This window comes from Cottoperca gobio, chromosome 17 (assembly GCF_900634415.1).
Source record: "Cottoperca gobio chromosome 17, fCotGob3.1, whole genome shotgun sequence".
Taxonomy (NCBI): Eukaryota; Metazoa; Chordata; class Actinopteri; order Perciformes; family Bovichtidae; genus Cottoperca; species Cottoperca gobio.
This window is the reverse complement of record NC_041371.1, coordinates 12,350,011-12,377,431: the sequence shown is the minus strand read 5'-3', so window position 1 is coordinate 12,377,431 and position 27,421 is coordinate 12,350,011. Positions and strand designations below refer to the sequence as shown.

The 27,421-nt window shown below is 40.3% G+C and overlaps 1 protein-coding gene across 1 annotated transcript; it reads left to right on the top strand.

Moving 5' to 3' along the window:
* The first annotated feature begins 46 nt into the window (after positions 1 to 46).
* LOC115023038 (collagen alpha-5(IV) chain-like) lies at positions 47 to 27,419 on the top strand. Its single transcript, XM_029454178.1, has 52 exons — positions 47 to 267; positions 2,127 to 2,180; positions 3,283 to 3,372; positions 3,606 to 3,650; positions 3,838 to 3,882; positions 4,019 to 4,081; positions 4,334 to 4,387; positions 4,526 to 4,552; positions 6,829 to 6,897; positions 7,021 to 7,083; positions 7,186 to 7,221; positions 7,705 to 7,749; positions 8,261 to 8,338; positions 8,860 to 8,913; positions 9,016 to 9,081; positions 10,288 to 10,329; positions 10,421 to 10,474; positions 10,571 to 10,612; positions 11,391 to 11,475; positions 11,673 to 11,708; positions 11,856 to 12,032; positions 12,852 to 12,941; positions 14,490 to 14,573; positions 14,723 to 14,793; positions 14,874 to 15,062; positions 15,225 to 15,396; positions 15,519 to 15,608; positions 15,700 to 15,807; positions 16,058 to 16,152; positions 16,739 to 16,889; positions 17,047 to 17,151; positions 17,403 to 17,567; positions 17,791 to 17,877; positions 18,102 to 18,242; positions 18,467 to 18,565; positions 18,712 to 18,810; positions 19,075 to 19,214; positions 19,376 to 19,499; positions 19,606 to 19,686; positions 19,925 to 20,023; positions 20,191 to 20,238; positions 20,847 to 21,029; positions 21,277 to 21,407; positions 21,689 to 21,761; positions 22,025 to 22,099; positions 22,308 to 22,433; positions 22,796 to 22,891; positions 23,197 to 23,406; positions 23,517 to 23,694; positions 23,899 to 24,013; positions 24,112 to 24,284; positions 25,192 to 27,419. The coding sequence occupies exons 1-52, from the start codon at positions 196 to 198 to the stop codon at positions 25,301 to 25,303; spliced, it is 5,007 nt and encodes a 1,668-aa protein (XP_029310038.1). The 5' UTR covers positions 47 to 195; the 3' UTR covers positions 25,304 to 27,419.
* Positions 27,420 to 27,421: the final 2 nt, after the last annotated feature.

Sequence of the window (27,421 nt, the reverse complement as noted above, 5' to 3'; positions counted from 1 at the left end):
TATCAGGCACTTTAACCCACACTGAGAACTTTAATTTAACCGAAGCCATGACCTAACATCTCGCGTAGCACAGCAGTGGATGGGTGTAATGTAAAGGGTAGTTGCTGAGGAGGACGCTCAAATAGACATTCATCACCTCTGAGGTGTCTGTGGTTACTCCTGTGCGTTTAATGTAACTGAAACAAGAAAAGAGCCATGGGAAGATTAGTGTTTGAAGTTCCTCTGATCCTGTTTGCTGTGATGCTGATGGGCACCGGGGCCAAAGATGTAAGATATTTTATTTTCCTTACTGACATAACAATGTAGAAAGTTCTTATTTATTATAGCTAACAGCACAGCTATGGAAATGCAAACACTATATTAGCTATTAATTGTGCTTTGATTTCATACTGTACACACTGGGAACTCAGTCTTATTTTAATCCTGTCAGAATCATAATGTTGCTTGTTCTTTCTTCCATGTCAGACTGCAGAGACTGGGTTAGTTGCTGAGCTATAATGGTTGATTGGTGAATTTGTATTTGTGAACTTTGTTTATAAAAAAAAAAACTTGCCTTTTAAGCAATGCATCTGTAACATTAAAAAAATGTTGTTGCATAATTTAAAGCATAATGTGCTGTTTAGTTTGACTCTCTTGCTAAAGCTCTCTCACACAAAAAAGCACAAAATTACTGTTTATGGGAGAACAGCATAATTCTGTAACACTACGGTTCTTGTGTGTTCCCTGTTGTGTACAATGTCCGCGACATTCATTGCTTACAGCCTTAACTTAGATATACAACGCCGTGGTCTGTTTGTAACTGTAGTGTCTATGCTTAACTTAAAACGTCTTGTATCCTGAAGAGATGCAGGTTTTGTTGCAGTCTGTTTGCACATTTACTTTATTGTGTACAGTATTCACTTCACTGGGCTATGTTGGTGGGCCTTTTTATGGAAGGTCATGGAAAGGGGACAGGATATGGTAGAAAAGGGAAAATAAGCAAAACAGGCATTCAGCACTAGACCGAAAGGTTATAAAGAAAAGAGACATCTACATATTAGTAAGCATAGTTTTTCCCATAAAAAACATTTTGTACATGACTAGATTGATAAAGAAACTGATAATAAAATGATGCTGTTATAGCCATGGTGAAACACATCTCCAACCGTATAAGAAAACGATAACAATTTCCAATTTTCATCCAAAATGATCATGATATGAGCACAAATAAATGTAATTTATTACAGAATGAGCCAATTTGAAGGTATAAAAGAAATGGTATCAGCCCCAATGTCCCCCACTTTTTGTCCAGGAGCAGTGCATTCTAGTTTATTAACTGATAATGGTTCATTATTTTAGTAGCCTTGTAGCCTATAGCTGACCTATTATTTAGCCTACAGACAACCCACTGCACATTTTAGCATATTTTATTACTATAGCTCCACCTTCTTGGTCTGTTAGCTTCAATTAACCTTTTCCTCTGGTGATAAGCACTAATGTTTACAGCCTTTAAATTAAAAGCCACTGTGTTGAACAAAGACACAGGAGGTGTTAGCCCTTGACAGTGGAGAATAATGAATGTTGTTTGGGCAAATTGCTTCCATAAATCCTCCACAAATGCTCCCAAACTAAACCCTTTTCATTGTGCGAATAACACATTTTTGAAAATGTTTTTAAAATTTGCGACTGATTCATCAGCAGACAGTCTTCAGTGTTTGTAGATCCAGTGGTTCCCAAGCTGTGGAGTGGACCCTTCTGGGGACGTAGAGCCATTAAGGATGGCGGTTGGGGTGGGGGGGGGGGGCGGTACACATGACCTTGGTGTGGGGGGGGGTGAAGGAATCTGATTCAACAACAACAACAACAACAAGAGTGCTTTCACACGAGTGAAACTGTCAAGATTCAGGTGAAAGGACAAATGTAGTTCATGTTCAACTTGACTCGTTGTGCTACCAGTTTCCTCACTATGGTTAACGGGTGGTAGAAATTAAATTGGTTTACAGTAGTGTGGGAAAGCATGGTTTACTTCATAAGGAGGGCATGGACGAAAACATTTGAAAACTACTCCTTTCTATATCCATATAAGATCAAATTATTGTTTTCCATTTACACAATACATGTTGAACAATGTTACTTTTTATTTTTAGTGTGTGTGCAATGGAAAGTCAAGATGCCACTGTGAAGGAGTGAAAGGGAGCAGGGTGAGTGGAACATCTATTGTCTGTGTGAAACACTCGTCATCCCGTTGCATTAAAAACACCACAATGTTCACGATCAAATCACTTGAGGTGCAGTTGTCCCGCGCTACACGAGTCAAAGCAGGTGAACGGTCTAGATATATCTTAGCTGAAAAGCTTATTAAGTGTGTCTCAACATCCTTCATAATTGTTTTAGCATTTTCAAGAGCGACCAGCTGTTTCATTTTAAATCAACTCCCTGTGAGCTCCGAGCAGCGAGAGTAGAAGACAAGAAACCCCTCCAGTGTAATACAGCCTCAGCAAGAAGACCATGTGACTATAAAAAACTGCATATTTGAAATTCACACAGCAAATAGACACAGTCATCAAAACTAATATTTACTCTATTTGTTTGTATTAACGTTACACTGTGATTGAGAAGTAAATCGTTTCCCTATTCACTTTGCTAATTATCAGTCTCACTGTCAAAGGCCTTTTAATACAGCGTCTAACACTTGACAATAATATATATATATATATGTATATATATATATATACTATATTATTCATGTTTTGTGATGTTGTTACAGGTTTGTCTCCAGTAGTAATATTTGGAAACTTAGGCATAAGCAAACTGAAAACAGAAAATTATGATTTTACATGTGTAAATCAAAGTCTTCAATTATGTAAGTGCAATTAAGTTTAATTTACCTATTATCTATTACCTATTATCATTATCATTATCATTATTATAGTACGTTCAACGGCAGGTATATGTATACACTATATAATATATGTTTTTAATTTATTTACTGCCCCCTTTTTTCTCCTCTCTCTCTCTCCTCTCTCTTCTGTCGTTCGTTCTTTCGTGCGGGGGAGGCGCGATCGCGCGAGAGGGGAGGGATGTTAGAGCTCTCTGTCGATCGATGTGAGAGCGATCTCTATAGCGGCTCTCGTCATGCGCGCTGCCGCGCGGGGGCGGGCTGAGCGTCTCATTTCTCTCTCTCTTCTTTCATTCTCTCCTCTATCTCTCTCTCTCTCTCTCTCTCTCTCTCTCTCTCTCTCTCTCTTCTCTCTCTCTCTCTCTCTCTCTCTCTCTCATATATACACACACATACACTCACAGGGAGACAAAGGTTTTCCAGGAGTTTTAGGTCCCTCGGGGTCAAAGGGTCATCCAGGATCAGATGGTCACCCTGGGCCTTTTGGACCAAAGGTAGAATTCCATCATGGCTGCCGTCGCTCCTTCACTCTTATATTCTGTATCCAAATAATAATCTAATAATAATAATAATCTCCAAATCAGATACTGTTGTCCGACGGCAACATTGTGTATAGACTGTGATGAAATACATTCTCTCCTTGTGTACCTAGACATCACTTTTAGTTGTGCTTATACTGCATCTAACCAGATCACTAAGGTTAATTATCTGTTGCTGTCTTTCACAGGGCAACACTGGGACTCATGGACCTGAGGGGCTAAAAGGCGATCTGGTAACATAACTGTCTGTTTGGGTGCTTGTTGCGTGTTTCTTTGATGTCTCTGAGTGAAAATGTAGTTATAAATTGCTTGTGTATAATACCTATATGTATACAACATGCTCACATTGTGGTAGCCATCCACTCTGTATCTTCGGTGTTCCTTTTAAAAAGTATACTGGTTTTGTTGCTGTCATTACAGGGACCCAAAGGTAAAGCAGGATTTGCTGGGTCTCATGGTTTACCGGTGAGGTATTTTACGCTCTTATACATCCGTGTCACTCTGTTCATCATCTGATTTATGTATTGTATAAGTGCGTGTTCCTGCATATGTTCATAGATGACTAATACAGTTTTTAACTTCTGCTGATATTCTCTTACAGGGTATCCCAGGTTTACAAGGGCCTCCAGGCGCCGCAGGGGCTACAGGCTGCAATGGAACAGACGTAAGAAAAGATTGCATATAAATATATATATATATATATATATATATATATATATATATATATATATATATATATATAAACAATATAAACAGTGGTATGGTAGCATGTCTTCCATGCAATAGTTTGACCTTATTTGTCAGATACTTGCATAATGGAGCAGCTTTGATTATGGAGCTATGTATCAAACATTTTCTATTCTCAATCAAACTTGAACCCATCTTTGCATACTTTGAACACACTGCATACTTTTAGGGAGAAGATGGACTTCCTGGTATTCCCGGGGCCCATGGCATTGATGGATATGCAGTAAGTTATTTATTTGAAATTATGCCGTAATCAGATAAAGTGTTTTAATGTGTTACACTTCCTTTTAACTTCAGTCTTTTGTTGTTAGGGATATGTTTACTGTTTGAAATTTGCTTCAGCTTTTTCTTTACTTTACAGGGTCCAACTGGTCTGCCTGGACCTAAGGTAATAAAATGGATGCTGTGCCACCCACGGTCAGTTGTTTAGTACTTTTTGTACTTAGGAAGGGTGAAACTGCAGAATTGCTGCCCCTTTCAAAAAGTTTATTAGCAGGATCCTGATGCACCAAGAAAAACATGACAGTGCACTAGCAGGCGGCCTCTATGCCTCCCCACGCTCCCAGAGCTCTTGTACCTAGTCCATGTGAGACCAATAACTAGTTTAAAGATTGTTTTGTTCCTTATATTAAGTCCCACCTTCCTTTTATTTGCAACAAGAAATGTGTTCATTCTCAGATCACAAATTAATTTTCAGGTCAAAAACTGTTCATGTTTCTTTGCATTCACAAAAATGCTAGCATTGAGTGTACATTATAGACCTACTACATCAGAAAGTACGTTTTTCTTGTGAGCATTAGTATAGGTTGTAATCATGATGATTTTTTGTCACAGGCTTTGCCATAAGGTGTGGATCTGTTAACTCTGTAGTCATGTTTTTGAATAAGTGGACTGACCACATGCTAGAAATGGATCCATAGCTTACACCTATTTCTAAACTTCCATTGCTTTCAAAGGTTCTCGAAAAGGTTATTCTCAGTCAACTGCTGCCCTACCTACACCAAAATAACATCCTGAAGAGATTTCAGTCAGGTTTTAGGGTTTACCGGGGCACAAGTGTACAATGACCTTCTCCTCTCTATCGACTCCGGTGTCTGTGCCATCCTGGCTCTTCTTGATCACACCGAGGCCTTTGATGCAATGACATGACATTTTTATAGAACGTCTTCAGGACAGGTTCTGTGTTGATGTCGCCGCCTCAAAAATAGAAGCTTCTCCGTCAACATGGGCAACATTTCTTCTCCCCCAGCTGGTCTCTCCTGCGGTGTCCCACAAGGTTCCGTCCTAGGTCAAATTCTGTTGTACATGTACATGCTTCCCCTCAGGCAAAATCATTAAATAATACAACATTTCCTTTCCACTTCTGTACCAATGACACACAGCTTTATATCCCCTTGAAACCAAATGATCGGTCCAATGTTATCAGTCTAATGAACTGCCTTGAGGACATAAAGCACAAAACTACTTGCAGCTTAATGAAAGCAAGTTGTTCTTTTTGGTTCCATGTGACTCCATCAAAGTGATGACCAACAGTCTTGGCAACCTGTCCACCCTTGTCAAACCCCACGTCAATCACACCATGTTCTACCTCCATGTCCCTCAGGTCGGCTGACTTGGGGCTCCTGCCTGTTTTGCGGTCTATACTTAATCTCATGGGTGACCGTGCCTTTTCTGTTGCAGCCCCTAGACTGGAACAGCATCCCCTTCCCTATCAGATCGGCCCCCTCCTTTGACTCTTTTAAATCCAGGCTCAGAACATATTCTCTAGTGTTTGACTCCTGATGTGGCTGATTGGGTCTATGCCTATGTTTTGTTTATTAGTGCCGACGAGCTGTCTGCATTGATGTTTATGTCAATGTTGTGTTAGCTACCTGCTCTCGTCTGTACAGCGCGTTGGTCAATGTGGGTTGTTTTTAAATGTGCTTTATAATTAAACTTGACTTGACTAGACGTTCTTCAATTCTTCTTGCCTGATTAGCATACAGTACATAAATACATCAGGTTACTGTTTGGCTACTCCCTAATCCCAACACTGTTTTACTGTGTAGACACGTTGCTCAAACTGCTGCACTGCCTGAGCATTTCTGGGTTGTTTTACCTCAATGACATCAATGTCATGGCAGTTAAAACATTTCGTTTGTTGAAACAGAAACAATAAAAACAATTATGGTTCACTATGAACTGCAACAAAAAGTCTCCAATTTGACATATTACATCACAAACAGTAGTGTACCTTGACTAATGAAATAAAAGTAAAAGAGCACTTGTAAGTGTGAGAGATTACTGTCAGTCCACTTGTCACCATTGGCACTTCTAATGCATATGTCTATATGATTGCAACGCAGACCTTTAACTAGCTTGGCCCCTTAAGCCTCTTGAAACCCTTTAGAAAGCAAAGCTTGTTCTATAATCACTAGTTGCTGAATTGGTGAATGAGAAGTTAGGTTTATGCCGTCATTTCATAGAGGTGCAACCCCTCATGTGCATGCATGTCAAGTGCACAGACTCATACAGATGAGTGATGAAACCTGCAGAGCCAAACTGTGAAATAGCGTTGCAATATGAACATTTTAAATATTATTACATCTCCGACTGAAATGACCAGGTATTTTTACACTAATTTCAGTAGTTTTAACAACTAAACTTACTTCCTCCTTTTCACAGGGTGAATCTTGGGTATCAGGGAATGCAATACCAGGGCCACATGGGCCACCTGGGAGGGACGGAGAGCCGGTAACTATTTAGATTCTGTCAACAGGAATAGTGTTCTGTTTGTGCAATATTTTCCATTATAGTAAAATACATTTTCCTACATTTATGTGTATTTATATAGAGGAAACTTCTCTTCTATTTTAGGGAAATCCAGGTTTCCCTGGAGACCGTGGACTAACAGGGGACCGTGGAAGACAGGGCTCTGTCGTGAGTAAAGTTTTTGGGGTCGCCTTGCAGAGAGTACATATAGCGCTCGGTAAAAGTTATTATGTGATGTCTGATATACCTGTATACATTCTTTATGAACAGGGGTTTCTTGGTCGTCCTGGGGCTGTAGGATCTAAGGTAATTCTAATTCATATGGATGAATACTTTGTGTGTACGTATGTGACAACCTTTCCCTGTGATAAAGAGTGTGAGTATCAACTAGGTGTCTAGCTTTTTGTTTTGGTCTGGTCTGTTTCCAATTATTATAGTTAACAATGTTCACACAAAGTGTAAACATTTCCTAGCAGTTGTTTTTGTGTATACTACTGTTTGGCCACGGTGCTTGTTTTTTTTAGTAGGGCAGTGTTTTGGAATGTAGTGTGAACATCTCCATATATTACGGTCTCGAGGTTTCCTGTGAAACTCCTTTCAGTCAGTGAAACTGGTAGTGATAGGATTTAGTGTATTAGAGGACAGGCAGTCTAATCTTATCTGTGGGAGCTGGCAGCAATGACCACAACCTGACTGTTGAGAACCTGACTATAACTGAACTGGGAGAAAAATGCAAAATAAAAGGAGTTTCTTGAACTGACAAATTACAACTGCTTTTCCATCCTACAGGGTCAAGAAGGCATAGGCAGTATCCCAGGACCTCGTGGGCCACGGGTAATTTCTTGTTATGCTTCTGTGCCGGCAACAGAAATGTTTCCGTACAGCTGTCTGTACATCTGTTATGATATGCGTCCGTCTGTCACATTCTTCTGAATGCGAGATCTCAGGACTGCCTGGAGGGAATTTCTTCGAATTGACACAAACATCCACTTGGACTTTGATTAGGATTTGGGGGAGAAAGGTTTAAAGTGTCACACAAATGTCTAATAGCATAAAATGATGAAGCGATGACATTTTGGACAGACGTGGATGTAAACTGTAACTTGACTGGTTGGTGGCGGTATACAACCCCAAGGCGGTAATTATAGTTTAAATACATTGTTAAACTTTATCAATAAGGTTACTGTACATTTAATTAAAGCGGAGAGTAGGTTCCATTGATATCACAACATAGCACCATTATCTTTTCTTTACCTCTGTACATTTCTGGGACGTGATGATGACATTATCCGTGTGTATTGTGCCGTAGTACTGTTTGAATATGATCTAAATGTGTTTGATGTAGGGGAGACCAGGACCACAAGGCCCACCGGGGCCACCGGGTCGGATCAACGAGTTTGTCAGTGGGAGTATCTTGTTTAAGGTACAGTAACAGACTGAGGTCAGCAAAATATATTACACAGAGAAAAATGGTTTTGCAATATCTTGTCTTTTTTGGGGTTACTACTGCCCTGAATGACAGTGCCTATGAAGTCCATTTCAGAGCCAGTGATCTAATCCCGATGGTGTCACACTTTAAAAGCTGGAACAATTATTTTTATTTTGCAGGGGCTGTTTGAACAGCCGGAATTTAACCTGAACCCCAAGATTCAAAATACCGCTCTGACGAAAGTGCTAATTTCTCTTAAATTAGAGAAAAAGGTCACAATGTGTCCAAATGGAAAGACTCGTCCTCTTAGCAATATCCATTTTCTCAGTCACTTTTAAAGTCATCTTTTCATTTTAGTTTGATATTTCTTTATATATGTTATAGGATTCCTCTTGGAGGCATGTCCACGGAAATGTTATGTCAAAATGGTTAATTAAAATGTTGGACGGATAGATGACTGCAAATGTTGTCATTGCAACTAATGAATCATAACCTGACGTTCGTGTCTTATTCAGGATGTAAAAGGAGACAGAGGAGATTTAGGAGAAAAAGGCTGCAACGGTGCACCAGTAAGTATACACATGTTTAACTGAATGCTCTCACTGATCTTTGTTCTGCCTTGTTAGTGTTTTGTATTATCTCTCTGATCCCTCATTTCAATCTGTTCTCAGGGAGACCCTGGTTATGATTATTCCGGCAAAGGAGCAAAGGGAGACAGAGGACAGGAGGGTCCAGAAGTAAGATCCTACATGCCATTTATTCCATTCACCCCCATCTTTAAGCCTCCCTTTCCGATTGCGCAAACATATGAAATGCGGTGGTGTGAAAAAATGTAAATGTGCAGTGTTAACTTTAGCACGATATCTTTCAACCTGCAAACAGAGATGTTTGTTCACAGGTCACCACTTCACCTTGCATTGAAGGGCCACCGGTACCATTTTGGGAATAGTTTAAGAAAAAGAATGATCAGCAGAGGGCAGTAATGCAGCATTAAATTCAATGTGATTTGACACATTGCCTCACAGGAAAGGCAAAAGAATGAAGGCCCTTATTCTTTGTTCCTCTGTCAGTTGAACTTATCAATGTGCTACTCCTGGAGGATAGACGGAAGTTTAGGGAGGCACTCAGATGATGCAGCGATTTCCTTAATACGACACAATTTTCTCCTATGGTAGAAAATTAAAGTAGCCTTCGATCCTCATACACACTTTCATCCTAAATCAGTTTGCTCATAAATAGCTTCAAGTCAAGTTACAGTGTGCGGTATTACCACTACCCCTTGAAGCTCACTTTTTGAAGACCCACCCTAAAAAAGCGCTACAATAACGGCTGCTCACAAACAAGGGAAAGGGTTAAGCTCAAGTATTGGGTCAAAACCTTAGTCTGAATCCACATTGAGGAGGGTACAGCTCTGCCATGCCTTGGAATTATTTCTACAACATTTAGAGCGCCCCTAAAGGGAGCAACAAGTCTAGAGCTGACTAATCTGACTTCAGTGGCTTTGATGATTTTTAGAAATCCATGCATCAAAGCCACCCAACATGACTGAGAATTTAAAATCTGAGCCTGACCCAAAATGCTGTGTGCCATGTGGATCGCCAGATATATGCAGATTTTTCAGTTTTTCATTTAACATGAAGACAACAGGGACACAACATGCTGCAGACTCAAAACCGTTTGAATTTATTTAGGTTTATTTCATTTATTTTCTATCTTTGAAGGCTCGTGGCATGCACCTGAACTGAGCCACTGCTTTTGAGGAAGGAGCCATCTATCCTTATGTAATGAAAGAGGGGCCTCCCCTCAATCCCAAATTCTTTCATGATTAGTGTCATGTGATGCCAACCAAAAATGAATTCTTAATTATGAAATGAATTAAAGGATACCGTTATAGAAAGCTGAACCTGCCGATTCCTCACTGTTGTCTTCAATTGTCCTTACAGGGAAAGACAGGAAAGGATGGTGATCCTGGACAAACATTTGGGGTACTGTTCTACTATGCTATGAATATGTATGTGTGCAGAGTCATTGTGGTATTATGTGTGTGGCTTTTGAATACAATCTAGATTTCTTTAGGGAAGGCCCGGACCCATGGGTGATCCAGGATATCCAGGGACACCAGGAGGGACGGTCAGTGATCTGTTATTGCCATTAACAATACCTAGTCTTTTGGTGGGTTGGAATGCTTTGTGTCATCATCCTTTGATTGGGAACTCTAATATTTAGGGTGAAAATGGAGATAGGGGTCCCCCTGGTCCACCTGGAGATGTGAGTATATTCTTTTCATTTTTTACTGAGTACTCCTGAACATTTTGGTATTTTGAAGCCAGTTTCCAATGCTATTTTCAATGTTAATGTCAAATTATCAATAAAACAGTGTTCTACAGCAGTGTCGTCCCCCCCCCCCATTATGCATCTAAGAAAAGCTGAGCCCCCCCCCACCCCCTATTTTTATATTTCATGACGTCATCACCCTTTGTCTGCTTTTTCCTCTCAAAGAATTAAAAAATGTCTTGGCTTCATGTTGTTGTTAGCTAGCTTCTCAACGCAAATGACACATTGGTCGAGACCTGTTCTGTCCTTCAATAAAAACCAAAGTTAAGGTAATTCTCAAGATATAGCCTTACTTTCTTTTTTAAAACTGATGAGTCATCAGCATGTTTAATGTTCCTTTAGACAATTTGTTTCATGCTCTAGTGATGCTCTGACTCCAGGAAAAGCGCAGATGAGCTGCAATGAGAGTGCGGGTCACAGAGGCTGAGAGGTGACAAAGGTGTGGCCTACTAAATAGCAAACTATTTTTGAATAAGAAAAAAATTATCTTTTGAAATAGTTGTTTAAACAGACTTGTATAAACTGTCCAGTAAGTAGTGGTAGTTATACACGTGCAAATCTAATTTTGACGAACCACCTGTGATCTTTAGCGCCCCCTTGAGGGGAGCCCAGACCCCAGGTTGGGAACCACTGTTCCACAATATAATTATATCAAGCTATTCTTGTTGTTCCACTCTGATTTCACTACATGTCCCCTGTGATTTTGTTAAAGATATTTGGGCCTGTGACTGAGCCACTGAAAGGATACCGCGGAGACCCTGGTTTCTCAGGCTCACCTGGGCTCCCTGGGCGTCAAGGTAGATGAACTTAATTCTATATAATAAGCAGATTGAGACATAGTGAGATGAACGACAAGCAGATCCAGTGAAGGCTTAAGACAGTGTCTGACCATTTCTATTGCTGTAGCAGTGGTGGTTATGAGTTTATAAATTGATGTTTGCTTTTAGCAGACGTGCCTGTACAGAAATAATACAAGTGACTATTCTTTTCGCAGGTGTTGTAGGATTTCCTGGATCTGATGGCCCTCCAGGTGTGTAATGAAGAAGCTTTTCTAATCCTTTCTATCTCTATGTCCTAATAACTCTGTACTGTATTTAAAATGTACAGTATAAATACTTGGGATTTTTTGTTTTCCTTAAATGTATTGCTTACAGTCTTGTCTCTTTACATTACACAGGCCATTCATCTGGGATTTATGTGCCAGGCACACATGGTCCCAATGGCTTTCCAGGCCCCAAAGGGGACACTGGAGAGCCTGGGGATATTTATCCGGGACTCTCAGGTCAAGATGGGGATGATGGTGAACAAGGGCCTCCTGGGGATACAGGCCCACCTGGACCTCCTGAAGACAGAAGTATGTTTAAATTCCTTCCTTCTAAAAAGTTATTCAATCCAAACTACTATTACTTCTGGTATTGCTTCCACTTTCAGTAATGCCAGGAATTCTTTCAAATATATTGATTAAATCCATAAACTTCTTCCATGGGTGATAATCCTGTATGTTTTCAGTTATGTAAACCTTTTAGTTTGTAAATCCTTTATTCTATAGGATTCTTCAGTGTCACAGTAAGGTTACGGAGCTGTAGCAGTAACTAGACAAGAGTGTCTACAAAGGATCGTTGGAAATCTTTTCTGCTATGTAAAGAAATGTCTGCGGTTCTTTTACACCAATGCACACACACATTAGCTTTATGTAATACCTCATTCTGAGCACTTTTCAATTTTCAATGCCGATTCTTTTTTATGATGTTTTATTTGACTGTTGCCTCTGTGTTTAATATCCTGGCTGTCTGTAACTTTGTATCGTACTGTTACCATCTCATCAGGATCTCTCTTGAGAATGAGACCCTGTGTCTCAATGAGATTTTACCTGTATAAATAAAGGCTAAAAAAAAGAAGAAGAATGTAATGGATAATAAGTGCCGGGCTCTGTGTTTTACAAATGAGCCCACATTTATCTACAAGTGAGACCATTTATCCACATTGAGACTACAAGTTGAAAATAAATTTGATGTTGGATTCAAATTCAAACTACTGTAGTTATGGTAGGCACACTATTGGTGACAAGTTGATCATTTGTATTACTCCAAAAACAATGCATTTGGTATAAATGTGGCAATTCTGGGAAACCATAACTAGCAGACTGATGGACTGTTGTTGGTATTGCTTGCAGCTGACAGGATTACCAAAGGTCTCCCAGGAATGAAGGGGATGCAGGGTGAACCTGGACCTACGGGATATGTTGGGACGTTTGGAATGAAAGGTGAGAAACTAAATGTCATTCATAAATTAATTGTCACCATTTACCTTGTTTCTTATTGGTTTGAAATCTCTTCTGACCTGCTAATTCCCATTAATAAGCTATACAGGTAGACTGTTACGTGCAGTTGTTTCTACATAGCAGTTTATGCAGCCCTTTAACTTAGTGTGTGGGCGAATTTACCCGAAAATACCTACAAACGACATACTTAAAGTAAATTGAAAGCTGCTCTTCAACCATTTGCACCAGCTGCATGATTTTGGTTTCATTCAAAAGATAACTCTCTTATTGTTCTTGCAGAACAGTGAATAATCACTCCAAGTGCTTCTGGCACTGAGTAATAGTGGTCTGAATATACTGAATTTGATGAAAATACACTCCGCCAGAATTTCTTTGTTGAAAAAGATGCCTGAAGATGGTAAAGCTGGTAGTCCCGAGCTGAAATACACAATAGAAACATAGAACCAAGTGTTATCAAGTTCACCACCAAATTTCAGATAAAAAGGGATAAAAACTTAATTTATTAGACAGGTTTGTCTAAGAGTAACACCAGGCGTACACAAGCAATTTGGAGATATTATAATATTTATTAATAAATATTATTTTTATTTATTTATAAATAACTATTATATACCCATATTCCCTGTTAGTAGTAATCACACAGAGTAAGTGAAGTATAAACACATTTTTTTCTAATATTTTTATGTTTCTTTTGTATTTTCTTCTGAACAATAAATAATAAATATAATTTTGAAAATAAATTTTATTTTGTAAAAACAAACCAAGGGAAGTGACGCATCTAACGAACGAGGCGTTCATTGTCCATACGATGCGCGCACCACCGGGAGTCTGAGCTGATCCTGGGTCAGTCTGTCAATGAAAGAAGAGGGTGGGCACTTCCTTGTCAAGTTGACACTCATTGGAGCATGAAGTTTGTAGATAAGTCAGAGAAGCTCCGATTGGCTCAAACGAAGTGTCAATCTAACGCTAAGCTTCCGCCTAACATTCAGGAAGTAACTGGACAGCGCTGAATGCACGAGATATTACGTTATGACTGTTTATGATCACAAAATGTAAAAATCGATCAGCTGATTTCACAGATTGCAACACCTGTTCATGGGCTTTTATCCGATGTGACGATGTTCACAGTGGATATCTTTTTACCGGAAATGAACGTGTGGACATCTGGCAATGCCTTAGGAGCGTCTTTTTCAAAATATTGCTGAAAAGAGGATATTTATGAGGCTTTATAGGTAAGTGGGCTCAAAGTTATGATTTTTAGTGTGCTTGCTAGTTTGAGGAGCTGATTGTACCTGCTGTTGTGATTTTCATCTCAATATCTAAATAGACGAGATTCTAAGCTTTCCAACAATATAATTTATTTTAATTTTTTGTACATGGCTCAATAAAACTCCTGCTGGGCCCGCCGGCGGGCCTGCACACGCTAAGAGGTTTTAATGAACTGAAGGGAGTAAGGAGAGGAAATGTTAGGATGAAGAATATAAATGGGATTCACTAAAAATATTCCATTGTTTTTTTTTTTTTGTTCAGGACTGAAGGGGGAGTCCTGTTATGAGTGTATCGGATCTGGAATCCCAGGACCGCCGGGTCCCCGTGGCCAACCTGGCATCCCTGGTAAAAACCCTTCACTGCATGAAAACGCACAGATTCTACTAAATCCATCCTTCTTCTACATTCAAATACATTTTTAAAGTTTTGGTAATACTGGCCAGTATGAAATATTTAAAACTGGAATAGACATTCTGTATCTTTCTCTTGCTCAGGATATAATCAAGGACCAGGTGCTAAAGGAGATCCAGGCTTCCCAGGACCTAATGGCTCACCAGGAGGACCAGTAAGAAAGCATGTCTTTAACAAAGTAGTTTTTTTAACAAGAAGTATAATAATAACAATAACAATAATTCTTCTCTGAAGGGTCCTATAGGTCAATTGGGATTTCCAGGTCCTCCAGGACAAAAAGGAGACTCGTATTCATACAACACTGCTGGGATAAAGGGAGAGCAAGGAGACCTGGGACGGCTTGGCAGGCCTGGTGCAGATGCCCTTCCTGGGTTTCCTGGACAACCAGGTCGCAAAGGCGACCAAGGGCCTCCGGGGGATTCGGTGAGAAGGTTTTGACAGATTTGAGCTTAACATGCCCTTTATTTAGCTATTTGGTGTTACATGTTTCAATGTTCTTAAATTCTCATCCATGTGTAAGAGGCCATCCAACATAATGTTTAATTCTGAATTATTGTTAAAATAAGTTCTCCATCTTTCTTCTAGCATCACTTCCCTGGTGCAGAGGGAGACCGTGGCTTCCCAGGTCCACCAGGTTCTTTAGGCATACCAGGAACAGTTGGCTATCCTGGGTCAGTGGGATATGGACCTGCTGGACTTCCAGGAAGTCCGGGAGATGTTGGTGTACCTGGCCTGCCAGGACAGCATGGAATTCCAGGTAAAGAAACACATTGACCAATATACAAGTTGTCAGACATTTACACATAAACACGCAATAGATAGACAGAAAGACTCACAGCCATTGTGTGACCTTTCTTCTCTCACTTCCTTCATTGGTAGGCCAGAAAGGTGAATCTAGCCACATCTACACCAAAGGACATCCTGGACCACCTGGATTTAAAGGTCTGCCTGGTTCACCCGGACTCCCAGGTAAGCATATCTTGATGGATTGATAAATGTTCTTCACATTATCATACAATAGATGATGGAAGCATCTTTATACTTACCAACAAACATCCAGGTTTTCACGGAGCACCAGGTACCCCAGGAACACCAGGTTTTCAAGGACAGAAAGGAGAAAGCGGTGAGCTGTCATTTCCTGGAATGCTAGGGATCCGAGGGCAGAAAGGTAATCTATGTGCTATTGAGCTCAAGCAAAATAAGACACACAGATAACAGATTCAAGATTGTTATAGAGAACATGGTGTACTATCAGTATTACAGTTTAAGTGACTATGGAATTTGTTTTGATACCTCCTTAAGAGAATGGGGAACAGCTAACAGTTTGTGTGTGTGTGTGTGTGTGTGTGTGTGTGTGTGTGTGTGTGTGTGTGTGTGTGTGTGTGTGTGTGTGTGTGTGTGTGTGTGTGTGTGTTCAGGTAACAAGGGGCACCCAGGACCCCCAGGATTTCCAGTTAGTGGCTTGCCTGGTCGGCCAGGTTCACAAGGTCTTCCTGGACCTGCAGGACTGAAGGTCAGAGACACAAACAAAGTCTGCCATATATATATGGACTATTATACAGTAGTGTACATCTACATATAGTATTGTATTGGACAGGGTTTACACTGTGTAATACAGATGCAGATGACAAACAGGATATAATAATTATATAAAGGTTCCCTGAATTGGTATCCGTCTTAATTTGATATCATTTCTGTTGGGGTGTAAAATTAGACAGCGAGGGGTCAACAGACATATGGGGAAAAAGGCTTTTTTGCTTCCTTACCGAGAGTTTGATGAGAAGATTGATATCGTGTGACCCAATCTGTTATGGAGAAAATTACTTTTGTTTAAGTGGACAAGCAGAAACGCAATGACTTTATTGGTTGTACCTTTTAGTTAGTAGTGCAGGATAAAGCCATGGCTAAATATTCACAGTTTTTAAGGAAGTTAACAGTTTTCCAGGACGTTCATGTGCTCATTTCATTGGGGGGGTTTTCTGCCATAACTTCTGTTAGAATACAATAAAGGTTTCCCCTTGAAAGAAATTTATTTGAGTGTTGAATGTTATGCATGGCATTAGTAAATTAATAAATGAATAATATGCTGTGATCATCAGGGTGATGGTGGCCCTGGATACTCTGGCCCCCCAGGACCCCCAGGGTCTCCAGGAGAAGAAGGAGTTCAGGGACCTGTAGGACATCCTGGGATTCCTGGCCTACCTGGGTTCCCAGGACCTATTGGCAATACTGGTTTTGCAGGAATAAAGGGTACTCATAAATCAAATATAAAACTGTAGCTCACAGACACACAAATATGCAATAATAATGTATGGTTCAAACACACAGATACATGTACATGCATTGCATACATATTCCTACAAACACTTGTTTATTTATTTACCGCTCTAATCTATGTTACATACAGGAATTAAAGGTTCTGTCGGGACCCCAGGACCACCTGGTAATAAAGATTCATGTAAAGGTGATTTACCTGGACCACAAGGACCAGATGGTTATCCAGGACATCCAGGTCAGTGTAAATCGAAGTCATGTGATATAATTAACTGTCAACACCAGATGGACAATGAATGCCGATAGTGAAAGATAAACGAGAATGAAATGTGGACTATCTTCCCCATAATTCAACACTTTCCAACACATATGGACAGTTTATTCCTATAGGAAAACAAATACTTTTTCACCATCACCATACAATACCTGCATATTTCTCTCTGCTCCCCAAATCCATTATCTTCTGTTTCTCTGTCTCCCCTATCCCAGGATCTAATGGCTCATCTGGTGTGAAAGGAAACCCAGGGTTGCCAGGGTTTGGTCGTCCTGGTGCCCCCGGTGAACCTGGTTTTCTGGGGCCATCAGTGCCAGGTTCACATGGGCTTACTGGACAAAAAGGGATCAAGGGACACCATGGTCTGCCCGGTCAACCAGGTATGGCATTGTTTCTCTCACAGATTGAAACACTTATTTGATAATATTTAATTATTTAATAATTGATAGATATGAAGTGAAGATTTTCAACTTTTTAACTGACTTTGAATACTTTTTTGTATTCACTGCCTAAGCCTTGTACTGCATAAGAAAACTATATGTCCATGTTTTTATAGACGTTTTTTGTATTTAGAGCTTGTTTTCATGTGTTCCACTCACTCAGGACTGAAAGGAGACCCTGGACCAGATGGGTTACCACGATATGGACCAGATGGGATGCCTGGAATTATCGGACAACCTGGCCAAATAGGTAGACACACACACACACACACACACACACACACACACACACACACACACACACACACACCTTCATAGACAAGTAGATGACTGTACACTACATCAACTACACATCTTTGACATAAAGGTAAATTAAGACAAAGTCTTCCATCAGATCTGAAACAATGATTGGTGATTTATTGTAGATGTATATGAGGTTTACAGTCATGATGGCGTTAATGCCTCCATTTACAGGTGCCCCTGGGCGAGAGGGAGCCAGAGGTGCCCGGGGTCCACCAGGCATGAATGGTGAACCAGGTTCCACGGGTCTTCCAGGCCTTTCATCTCCACAACCAAATAATGCTTTTGGGCCCCCAGGGGACTATGGCAATCCGGGTAAGCTTTACAGTCAATTCTTCTCATAAAAATGTCATTCCACAATGCTTACAGTTGTTTCAAAAAACACAACTCAAATCTTTTAAGGGATCTTTTTTTTTTTTTTTTTACTAATTTCAAGCAAGAGTACATGTGAAGTCAGTCTTTGCAAGTCTTACTGTTATTCTCTTTAGTTAAGCCTATTAGATGGTGATACTCTTCTAACTCTACTTGTACTTTGTCAGGTTACTCTGGTATATCTGGTGCCCCCGGAGATACTGGAAGTATTGGACCAAAAGGGCAGAGAGGGATCGGTGGATCACCAGGGGGTCCTGGGCAAAGAGGTTTTAAATTACCTTCACATTTGCTACAATACATTTTTCAGTATTTTTGTTCACCAAATCAATATTGAATATATAATATATATATATATATATATATATTAATAATATTGGAACTGCATTTTTGCTGTGTGCCTATCATTGTCAAGGTCCGCCAGGTGATCCAGGTGTTGATGGATTAGTGCTCTCAAAAGGAGGTTCTGGGTCACCTGGAGCTCCAGGAGACCCAGGAGTCATAGGGCCTCCAGGTAAGACCTAAACTTTTATTTAAGGTCATACACACTGATTACTTTCATACAAATTCACATCTCTAACCTCAAAAATTAAAGTACAGTAATACAACTAAATATCTCTATAGTAACAAATATATAACCAATTCACATTTTTTACTTTTAATAACCATTAAAAGGGTCACAATAATTTTACCGTATTTTACTGTACTGCAGCTGTTGATATCATGGTCTCTTTTAATATATCTTACCTAAAATAATTGTTTGGTTTAACCCTCACAGGCCCAAATGGATTAAAAGGAGATCAAGGAATCTCTGGAGGGCCAGGTCAAGATGGTGCACCAGGTCCAACTGGTAACAAAGGAGTTAATGGAGAGCCAAATTTCTATGGATATGGAGCACCTGGACCAGAAGGACAAAAGGTACTGATGACTGATCTAAAAAGTCTTTGTTAGTGACACAGCAGAGGAGAGTAGAATAGTAGTAGTATATATATGTGTATAGATTAAAAAAATATATGTGTCAGTTATAATTAACGATGATTCCTCACTCTTTTCCTCATTATTGTTCTTCCTGTCCTCAGGGTGAACCGGGCACAACCAATACTTGTGTGAAGGGCCACAAAGGTGAACCTGGCTCTATTGGACCTTTAGGTTTACCAGGAAACCGTGGAGCCAAAGGAAACCCAGGGTCTTTTGGACAAAATGGTTACTACCACTGATCACAAAAATAAGTCAGTTTATGATGGTTGTAGGTTTTGCTCACACTCAGTTAACCTCTCACCCGTCTCCTGTCCCCACCCTGCTAATCCAGGCACACCAGGCTATCAAGGGTCTGAAGGTTCAAATGGACCTCCAGGAAGTAAAGGACGGGTAGGACCCAATGGACCAGCAGGTAAACTCCTTTTGAAGTAATTGTTTTTTAATATTATACTAAAGACAGAAAATGTACCTTTTACTAAATCAATGCACAACAAATTCTAAAAGTGCTGCCTACAGTATGAACTTTACTGTAGTCACTTTTGAAAGGCAAGGAACTTGAATTGGCATATATTTTCACTGCTTTATTTTGTTTGTACTTTATTTTGAAGTTTAACCCCAGCCTTACTTGTTTTCATATCGCTTTGCCTCAGGTGACCCAGGCCGGCCAGGTGTCAGTAGTTATCCAGGTCCTAAAGGCAGCCAGGGTCGGGATGGGATCCCTGGACCACCAGGGCAGAAAGGAGAAACTAGTAAGGGGAATCCTGCGTGAAAAGTCCTGTATGGCTCTCTGAACTCCTGCACATCCTGTATATGACAAACCTACTGTAGAAAAGTGTCTCTATCATAGCTGATGGTGCTTTCAAAGCTCCATGGCTGCAGCCAAAAAGTCACTTCTCCTTCCATCTCTCCTCTGTAGACTTATTAGGAGGGACACCTGGTAGGCGTGGTGACACAGGTCAACAAGGTGAGTCTCAGGTAAACGACATCCTTTTCAAGACTTTCCTTAATCTTAAAAATACTTATATATTGTTATATTTGGATGATACTGGTCGGATAAACCAGAATTATTGTCTTGAGTTTTGTCCTGATAACATTCAGTATTTTCTTTTTCAGTATCATTTGAAGTATGACAATTATGAGAAATGGGAGATAAAACAGTCTTGGCAGTCTGTAGTATGTATATATGTTTGTTAAACTGGTGCTTTCAAGTTTTCACTTGGTGCTTTCACATTTGTCTTTATGAGTCTGAATAAAATGCATTTCAATGAAATGCAAATTGCCTATCATCTTTAATGGCAAGTGTTATATAAGCTCTGAAAAAAAACAATACACATGATAGAGGTCGAATAATGAAATTGGTTCAACATAAAACATAATGTTGTGTCTATTATGTTGTCTCATTATTATAAAATGAAGTTTGTAAAGAGGCAATGTATAATATCAAACAATACAAGAGTTTTCAGAGTTTTGTTTTGATGGCGCCCATATGAGCACTATTATGTACCTGTTATATTGCATAGCACAAAACACATTTCTCACGAACACCTTCGTCTATGTGTTTCTGCACTGTAGGTTCCCCTGGGAACACTGGTCCCCCCGGCTTTTTTTCTGCAGGGCGTCCTGGACCAATAGGAGACACAGGATCTCCAGGTCCACCTGGAGCCTTTGGTCTGCCAGGACTACCAGGGAGAGAAGGGGCTTGTGTTCCTGGGTCAAAAGGAGACCGCGGCCATCCTGGCAATTCCGGTAGCCCAGGTGAGGACACACAGCTAGAGCACTGAACGTCTTACATATAGTGTCCTTTTCCAAGAGATACACTGTATCAGGTGTACGCTATGAGCAGTGGGGTATTGCATTATATTCTGGTGTGCAAACATACTTTTAAATCCAAAAAATATTTTGACATTAATTCCTTATTTTCTTATCTTATTTCTCGGTTGTCACATTTTTACTTTTTTTTTTTTATACTAAAGTGAGTCTCTCCTCCCTTCTCTATATGTAGGCTATCGTGGCCCACATGGCCCTCCAGGGCCAACAGTGCCTGGGCTAAAAGGAGACAGAGGGGACCCAGGTGTTACAGGAGGCCCAGGCTATAGTGGACCTGGAGGAGATCCAGGCCCTCAAGGACCAGCAGTAAGTGAGCTGAACATTTATGAATACTACAGTATATTGTAATACAGGACAAATGCCAAGTCCATTGTTCTGCTTTCATTCATATTTGTATTGAACAAAGGAGTTGTGATTTTCGTTTGTTAAAAGTGCTCAGCACACAATTTAAAATGACAGAATATTTTAACAGTGTGCCTTTTCTTTCAGCCGAATATCCAAAATAATTATTTAAAGTATTATCTGCAGTACATCACAACATTGCACTGCTAAAAGTCTAATCTCTGACCTTTCATTTGCCTCCCCAGGGTCCAAGAGGCAGACCTGGAGGACCGGGACCAAGAGGTGATTCTGGTCCTCGTGGAATCTATGGAAACCCTGGTAATCTATCATTTCCACTTTAGCCTAGAGATTAGGTATTCTCTTTCAATTATTTCCCAAACAACAGCAGATGTGTCCTCACAGAAGAGTAATAGTCCACAATGGATTTATGTTCCCACGACTGAGATGAAAGACAAATGGGACAGAATAAAGATTTATGAGGATTCATTTCTATTTGAATCTGTCATATCTGAAAATGTATGCAATAGGATAAAATAACAAGCTAATTATCTTGAAATATATTTATGACTTCTGTGTTTTAGGTGGCAAGGGAGACCCTGGATACATCCCAGGCCCTCCTGGTCCATCTGGGGTGAAAGGTTTACCTGGACGACCTGGTACGGCAAAAGTTTGATTTACGACTCAAAATAACCAGAAATAATATTGAGCTCTGTTAAAATCTTCCAGCAGAGATGCAATTCTCCTCAGAATACTGTCAGATAACCTGTCCATCACATGAATACTGTCACTGTCAGCCTTTTACTGGCTTTAACTAATTCTAGACATCCCGTAGATCAGTTAAATGCTCCTGCTCTGTCACTACAGGCTCCAAAGGTGAAGCAGCAGTATTCGTTGCGAGGTATGAACTAGGACTTCCTGGCCCACATGGTTTCCCTGGCAATCGAGGAGCCCCAGGGAGCACTGGACCATCAGGAACACCAGGCCATCCAGGTCCGAAATTTGATCTCAGCTCAGTCTATGCATTGATTTTAAGATGTGGTGCTTTGCCAAGGATACTGCACCTTGTCTTTTCATGCCATTAACAAATGCATTGAATGAAGTTGGAAATTGTTAAATACTAGCTTTATTTTATTTATTATTTTCTTGTGTATGTTTGTATAATGATGTAGTTATGTATTGTTTATGTTACTTAAAAATATAATAAAGAAAGTGTAAAAAAACAAAAAACAAACATTGAAACTCAACATCGTGTGTATCGTGACGTCTGCTTGCTAAATGGACAACTTATCTCTTGCTTGTTATCATCAGCTGGTTTACTTTGCACTATGCGACACTGAATCTTTCTGTTCCAGGTCAGCAAGGCGTCAAAGGACAGCGTGGTTCCAGCCCAGGTGGACAGCCTGGATTTACTGGCCACAAAGGAGACAAAGGAAGAGCTGGACTGCCAGGTGTGTATGTGTGTGCAGACCAGATGATAGGTTATGACGATAACAATAGGTATTTGCTCTAATGCCTGTCTACAGTATGTGGCCACATCATGGGGCATGAACCTCGTGTGACGCCCTCCCGGTTAAGTTCCTTGCCGGCATATGAATTTCATAATAAAAATTCACTCTTTAGTCCGACAGTGAGAGTTAGAAGTGACAAAGACTGTAGTACACTGCCCTACTCAAAAAGAATCGCTCACACAATGTCAGTTGTTACCATTCTATAGTTGTTGTTTAGTTTTTTTTATAATGTGTTTTATCTGCAGGTCAAGAAGGCAGCCTTGGAAACCCAGGCAACACGGGTCCTCCAGGGTTGCCAGGCAATGGTGGACCAAGTTATGTTCACAGTTTCCTGATAGCCAGACACAGTCAGAGCACCAGCATCCCTGACTGCCCTCATGGTACCACCCTCATCTACTCGGGTTACTCTTTCCTCTTCATCAATGGAAATGAGAGAGCGCATGGTCAGGACCTTGGTAAGAGCACGGAAACCTTCACAAATATAAAATCATTTGCAGTGTTTGCATCTTAAAAACCTGTGTCTGTGCTTGAGGCATTTTATGACACTTCTGACACCGTCTCTCAGGCACCACGGGAAGCTGTCTCCCTCGTTTCTCCACCATGCCCTTCCTGTTCTGTGACACAGAGTCAAACTGCCGCTATGCTTCTCGTAACGATTATTCCTACTGGTTGTCCACTGACACTCTTATGCCTGCCAACATGGTTTCCATCACGGGGGATAGGCTGGCCTCCTACATCAGCAGGTGGGACAGGAGCATGCACACATATACGAAAAAATAATTAACAAATAAACACAGGGTAAGCAGGGCATTACCTATCATATTGCCATCACATGATAAAAACATTTACTGTATGATAACATTGCCAGCTGCACCTTAGTTAAACATCCAAACATCATATTCATGGGGCGGTTTTAATATAGGTGTTTGTATTCTTGTGTGGTTTAGGTGCTCAGTGTGTGAAACTACCTCCAATGTCATAGCCGTCCACAGCCAGACAACTCTAATACCTGAATGTCCCCGAGGCTGGGAGTCCCTATGGACTGGATACTCATTTGTCATGGTAACGACATCGACGTGTTTTTCTTCTTGTGAGTCCCTCCACCTTCTCATGTACTATTTTCCATTTAATTTTCTTCCTCTAACCTTCATCCGTTCTAGCAAACGGGTGCTGGAGCAGATGGCTCTTCCCAGCCGCTGGTTTCTCCTGGCTCATGTCTGGAAAGTTTCCGCCAAGTTCCCTTCATAGAGTGTCACGGCAGGGGAACATGTAACTACTATCCTGATTCCTATAGCTACTGGCTGGCCTCCCTGGACCCCAACAACATGTTCAGGTAAGCTGTTACCTTCTCTGTTAACAGTCATGGATGCATTCCAAGGGGGATGCCTCTCTTTCGCAGTTTAAATCACATCATTCACAGGTGTGTCCTATGATAACCACAATGCTGTTTCAGAATCAAAATCTTATCCTATTTTTGTTGTGATTTGGTTACGTGCAGGTAATGAACCATGTTACTTTAAATCAAGCCATTATACAGCTGTAATCCAAAACTCTACTTTTATTTATAATTACCTTTATAGCATTGTATCAGGAGAGACTTCAGAGACTCGGTCCAAAGTATACTTTTACACATGGATTTAATACAAAAGAGTCTTTTGCCTTAAAGGTACAGTGTGTAGGATTTGGAGGCATCTAGCGTTGCGGTTGCAGATTTCAACCAACCGAAATGCATTCCCCTCCACTCAGAAGTAATCTGGTGTTACCGCAGTTTTACAAGCTTGTCGGAGAACTATGGTGGCCTTCAGGTAACGTAAAAACGCGAAAGGGTCCAGTATTTGGTTTGTACGTTCTGAGCTACTGTGGAAACATGCCGGTGGAACACGGTGGACCCACTCCCTACGTAGACATGAAGGGCTCATTCTAAGATAACAAAACACAACGATTCTTGGTTTCAGGTGATTAAACACTAATGAAAACATAGTTATGAATATTATATTCCATTTCTGTTAATAAATCGCCGTAAATACTACACACTGTCCCTTTAAATCTCTGTGCTCCAGTATACTTTGGACCAAATCTCTGAAGTCTCTCCTGATACATGCTCTGCTCTGAGCGCCTTTAACCACTTCTTTCATTTCTAACATTGTGTGTGTGTGTGTGTGTGTGTGTGCGCGCATGTGTGTGTGTGTGTGTGTGTGTGTGTGTGTGTGTGTGTGTGTGTGTGTTGTTCTCACCTATAGTAAACCTGTTCGTCAGACAGTGAAGGGACCGTCTCTACAAAGAGTCATCAGCCGTTGTCAAGTCTGTAGGAAACCATGGCAACCGACAGATGACAAACGTGGGGACAATTAACATTTAATATATAAGCTCTAAAATAGTGTATATTAATATAACATTTAGTGAGTCATTATATCATGTAAAAGTGCTACCTGTGTATAATTATTCCTGTGATAAACTTGAGCCTTAATAGCAGCTAGTGGTTAATGTTAAAACTTCAGCTTGTACTTATTCCCACCAGGATATTCTGTTTGACTTTAGTTAGTGACATGTTGCAAACAAGCCTTCTGTGACTTGGACAAGCCTAGACGAGAAATATTTAACTTAGTGCTGATGTCAGTAAATGATGTAAAAAGTATGAGGGCACGACAGGTGACACATATGTTCCTGTTGTAAAGGTGATGCTCTCACTTTGGAATTGTTGTGTTGTCGTGTTCACACCCACATATTGAGTCATTTGTGCCCTCACTCTAAAAGCATTTCTTCGATTTTCAGCAAGCTTAATGGTGCATGGAAAAGATTAAAGTTTATGACTCATACTGCCTGCAACTTCCTCCAATCCATTTCTAAATGAACTGTCAGGAGGCTGTCTCTCTGTGGCTTCGGGAAAAACAATGCACATTAAAATGTTGAGATATATTGTGGAACAATTTCTTTTACATTCCATCTTTCTCATTTGGGGTTGTCAATTGAAGGAAAATATATTAAAATAAAATACAAATGAAGAGAAAGAAAGATTACTTTAATGGTATGCCAATCTGCCTGTTGATTCCACATGTGACCAGGGCTTTGAAAGAAACTATTATCTAAAATAATCCAGCTCATTTTCCATCCAGAATAGCCTCATTCCTCTTGTGATGTAAACATCTTATTTTCTGCTCTATTCACTCAGAAAAGTATCAGCAGAGCCATACGTCCCTAAGGAACAGTCATTGAAGCACACTCATCCATATTGGTCACTGTGATCAATAGATGCAAACTCCCCATATAGCTAAACGTAAAAAAAACCGTCCTTAAACAACACTGTGTTTAAAATACTGTTGCTTTTTGGCACGCAGATATTCCAGCGTATCGATCGCTCAGAAATAACAAGCAGCCTCATAAGCTTATGCAAGGGAGGCAGCTAACACACGCAACAACTGAAGAGGAGCTGAACCCCTGTATGGGAATTAAAAACCTGTGATGAAGTATCACACTGAATATATAATTAGTTTTGACATTTTTGGGGGCAATTTCTCAACTCATTAAAAGAAGAGTTCCGACACATCTGAAAAAGGCCTGATATAACAAGCAGCCACTCCCTGAATGCCACCGTAAATTAAATAAGTCTTACATGCCCTGGTGCAGACAGTTGTCAGCATGGATAGAAACACTCTTGCTCTAAAGTGCTCTTGGTAGCCTTCTTAACGGGATTATTCTCCTCCCAACACTGCACTTACTAATTGTTTAGGCAGCTATATCAGGCTTCTACACCTCTATAATTAGGTTAGAATGGCGATTTGCTGAAAGGTTGATGTGCTTCAAGGTTGTCTCCCATGTGAGAAGGACACATGTCCTTTCAGTTTCCTCCACACATGTGCCTTACATATAGTAGAAAACGTCGGATCATATTTTTACAGGTTAGCTTAGCATGTGTTAAAGAATAAACACATACTGAATTTTTTTAAAAGTGTATAATATAAAATGTACAAAACACATTTAGCTTCCATTATGAAAAATTAAAAGATTCCCAGTGCAAGTCAGAGCTCAATCCAGAATGACCACAGGCAAAGTAGATATTGTAGAACTGAAGCTTCATGTTATTGCAGGTTTACAAGGTAAATTCCATACAAACTACAGAGACGATGTGTGTTACACTCACACTGGTTACTAGGTATTTATTCATTTGTATACCTGCATATAAAATCAGGTTTAAATGGTAAAAATCTGTAAGGTGCACCTGTTAAAACGCATCACTTCCAGTCATAATGTATGATGTGACCGGATGTTGTCCACATGTTATCCTTATTCTATGGGGAATTAAGCTGCTCCTTCATAGAGAGCCTTTTATCTAATGCAGGGTGTCAAACATGACAAAACCGGCCCGCCAGAGGGTCCAGATCTGGCCTGCAGGATCACTTTGCAAAGTGTAAAAATGTGTTGTTTTGATCATAACGTAAAAGCCTTTGTAGATACACTGTGATCTGTAAGTTG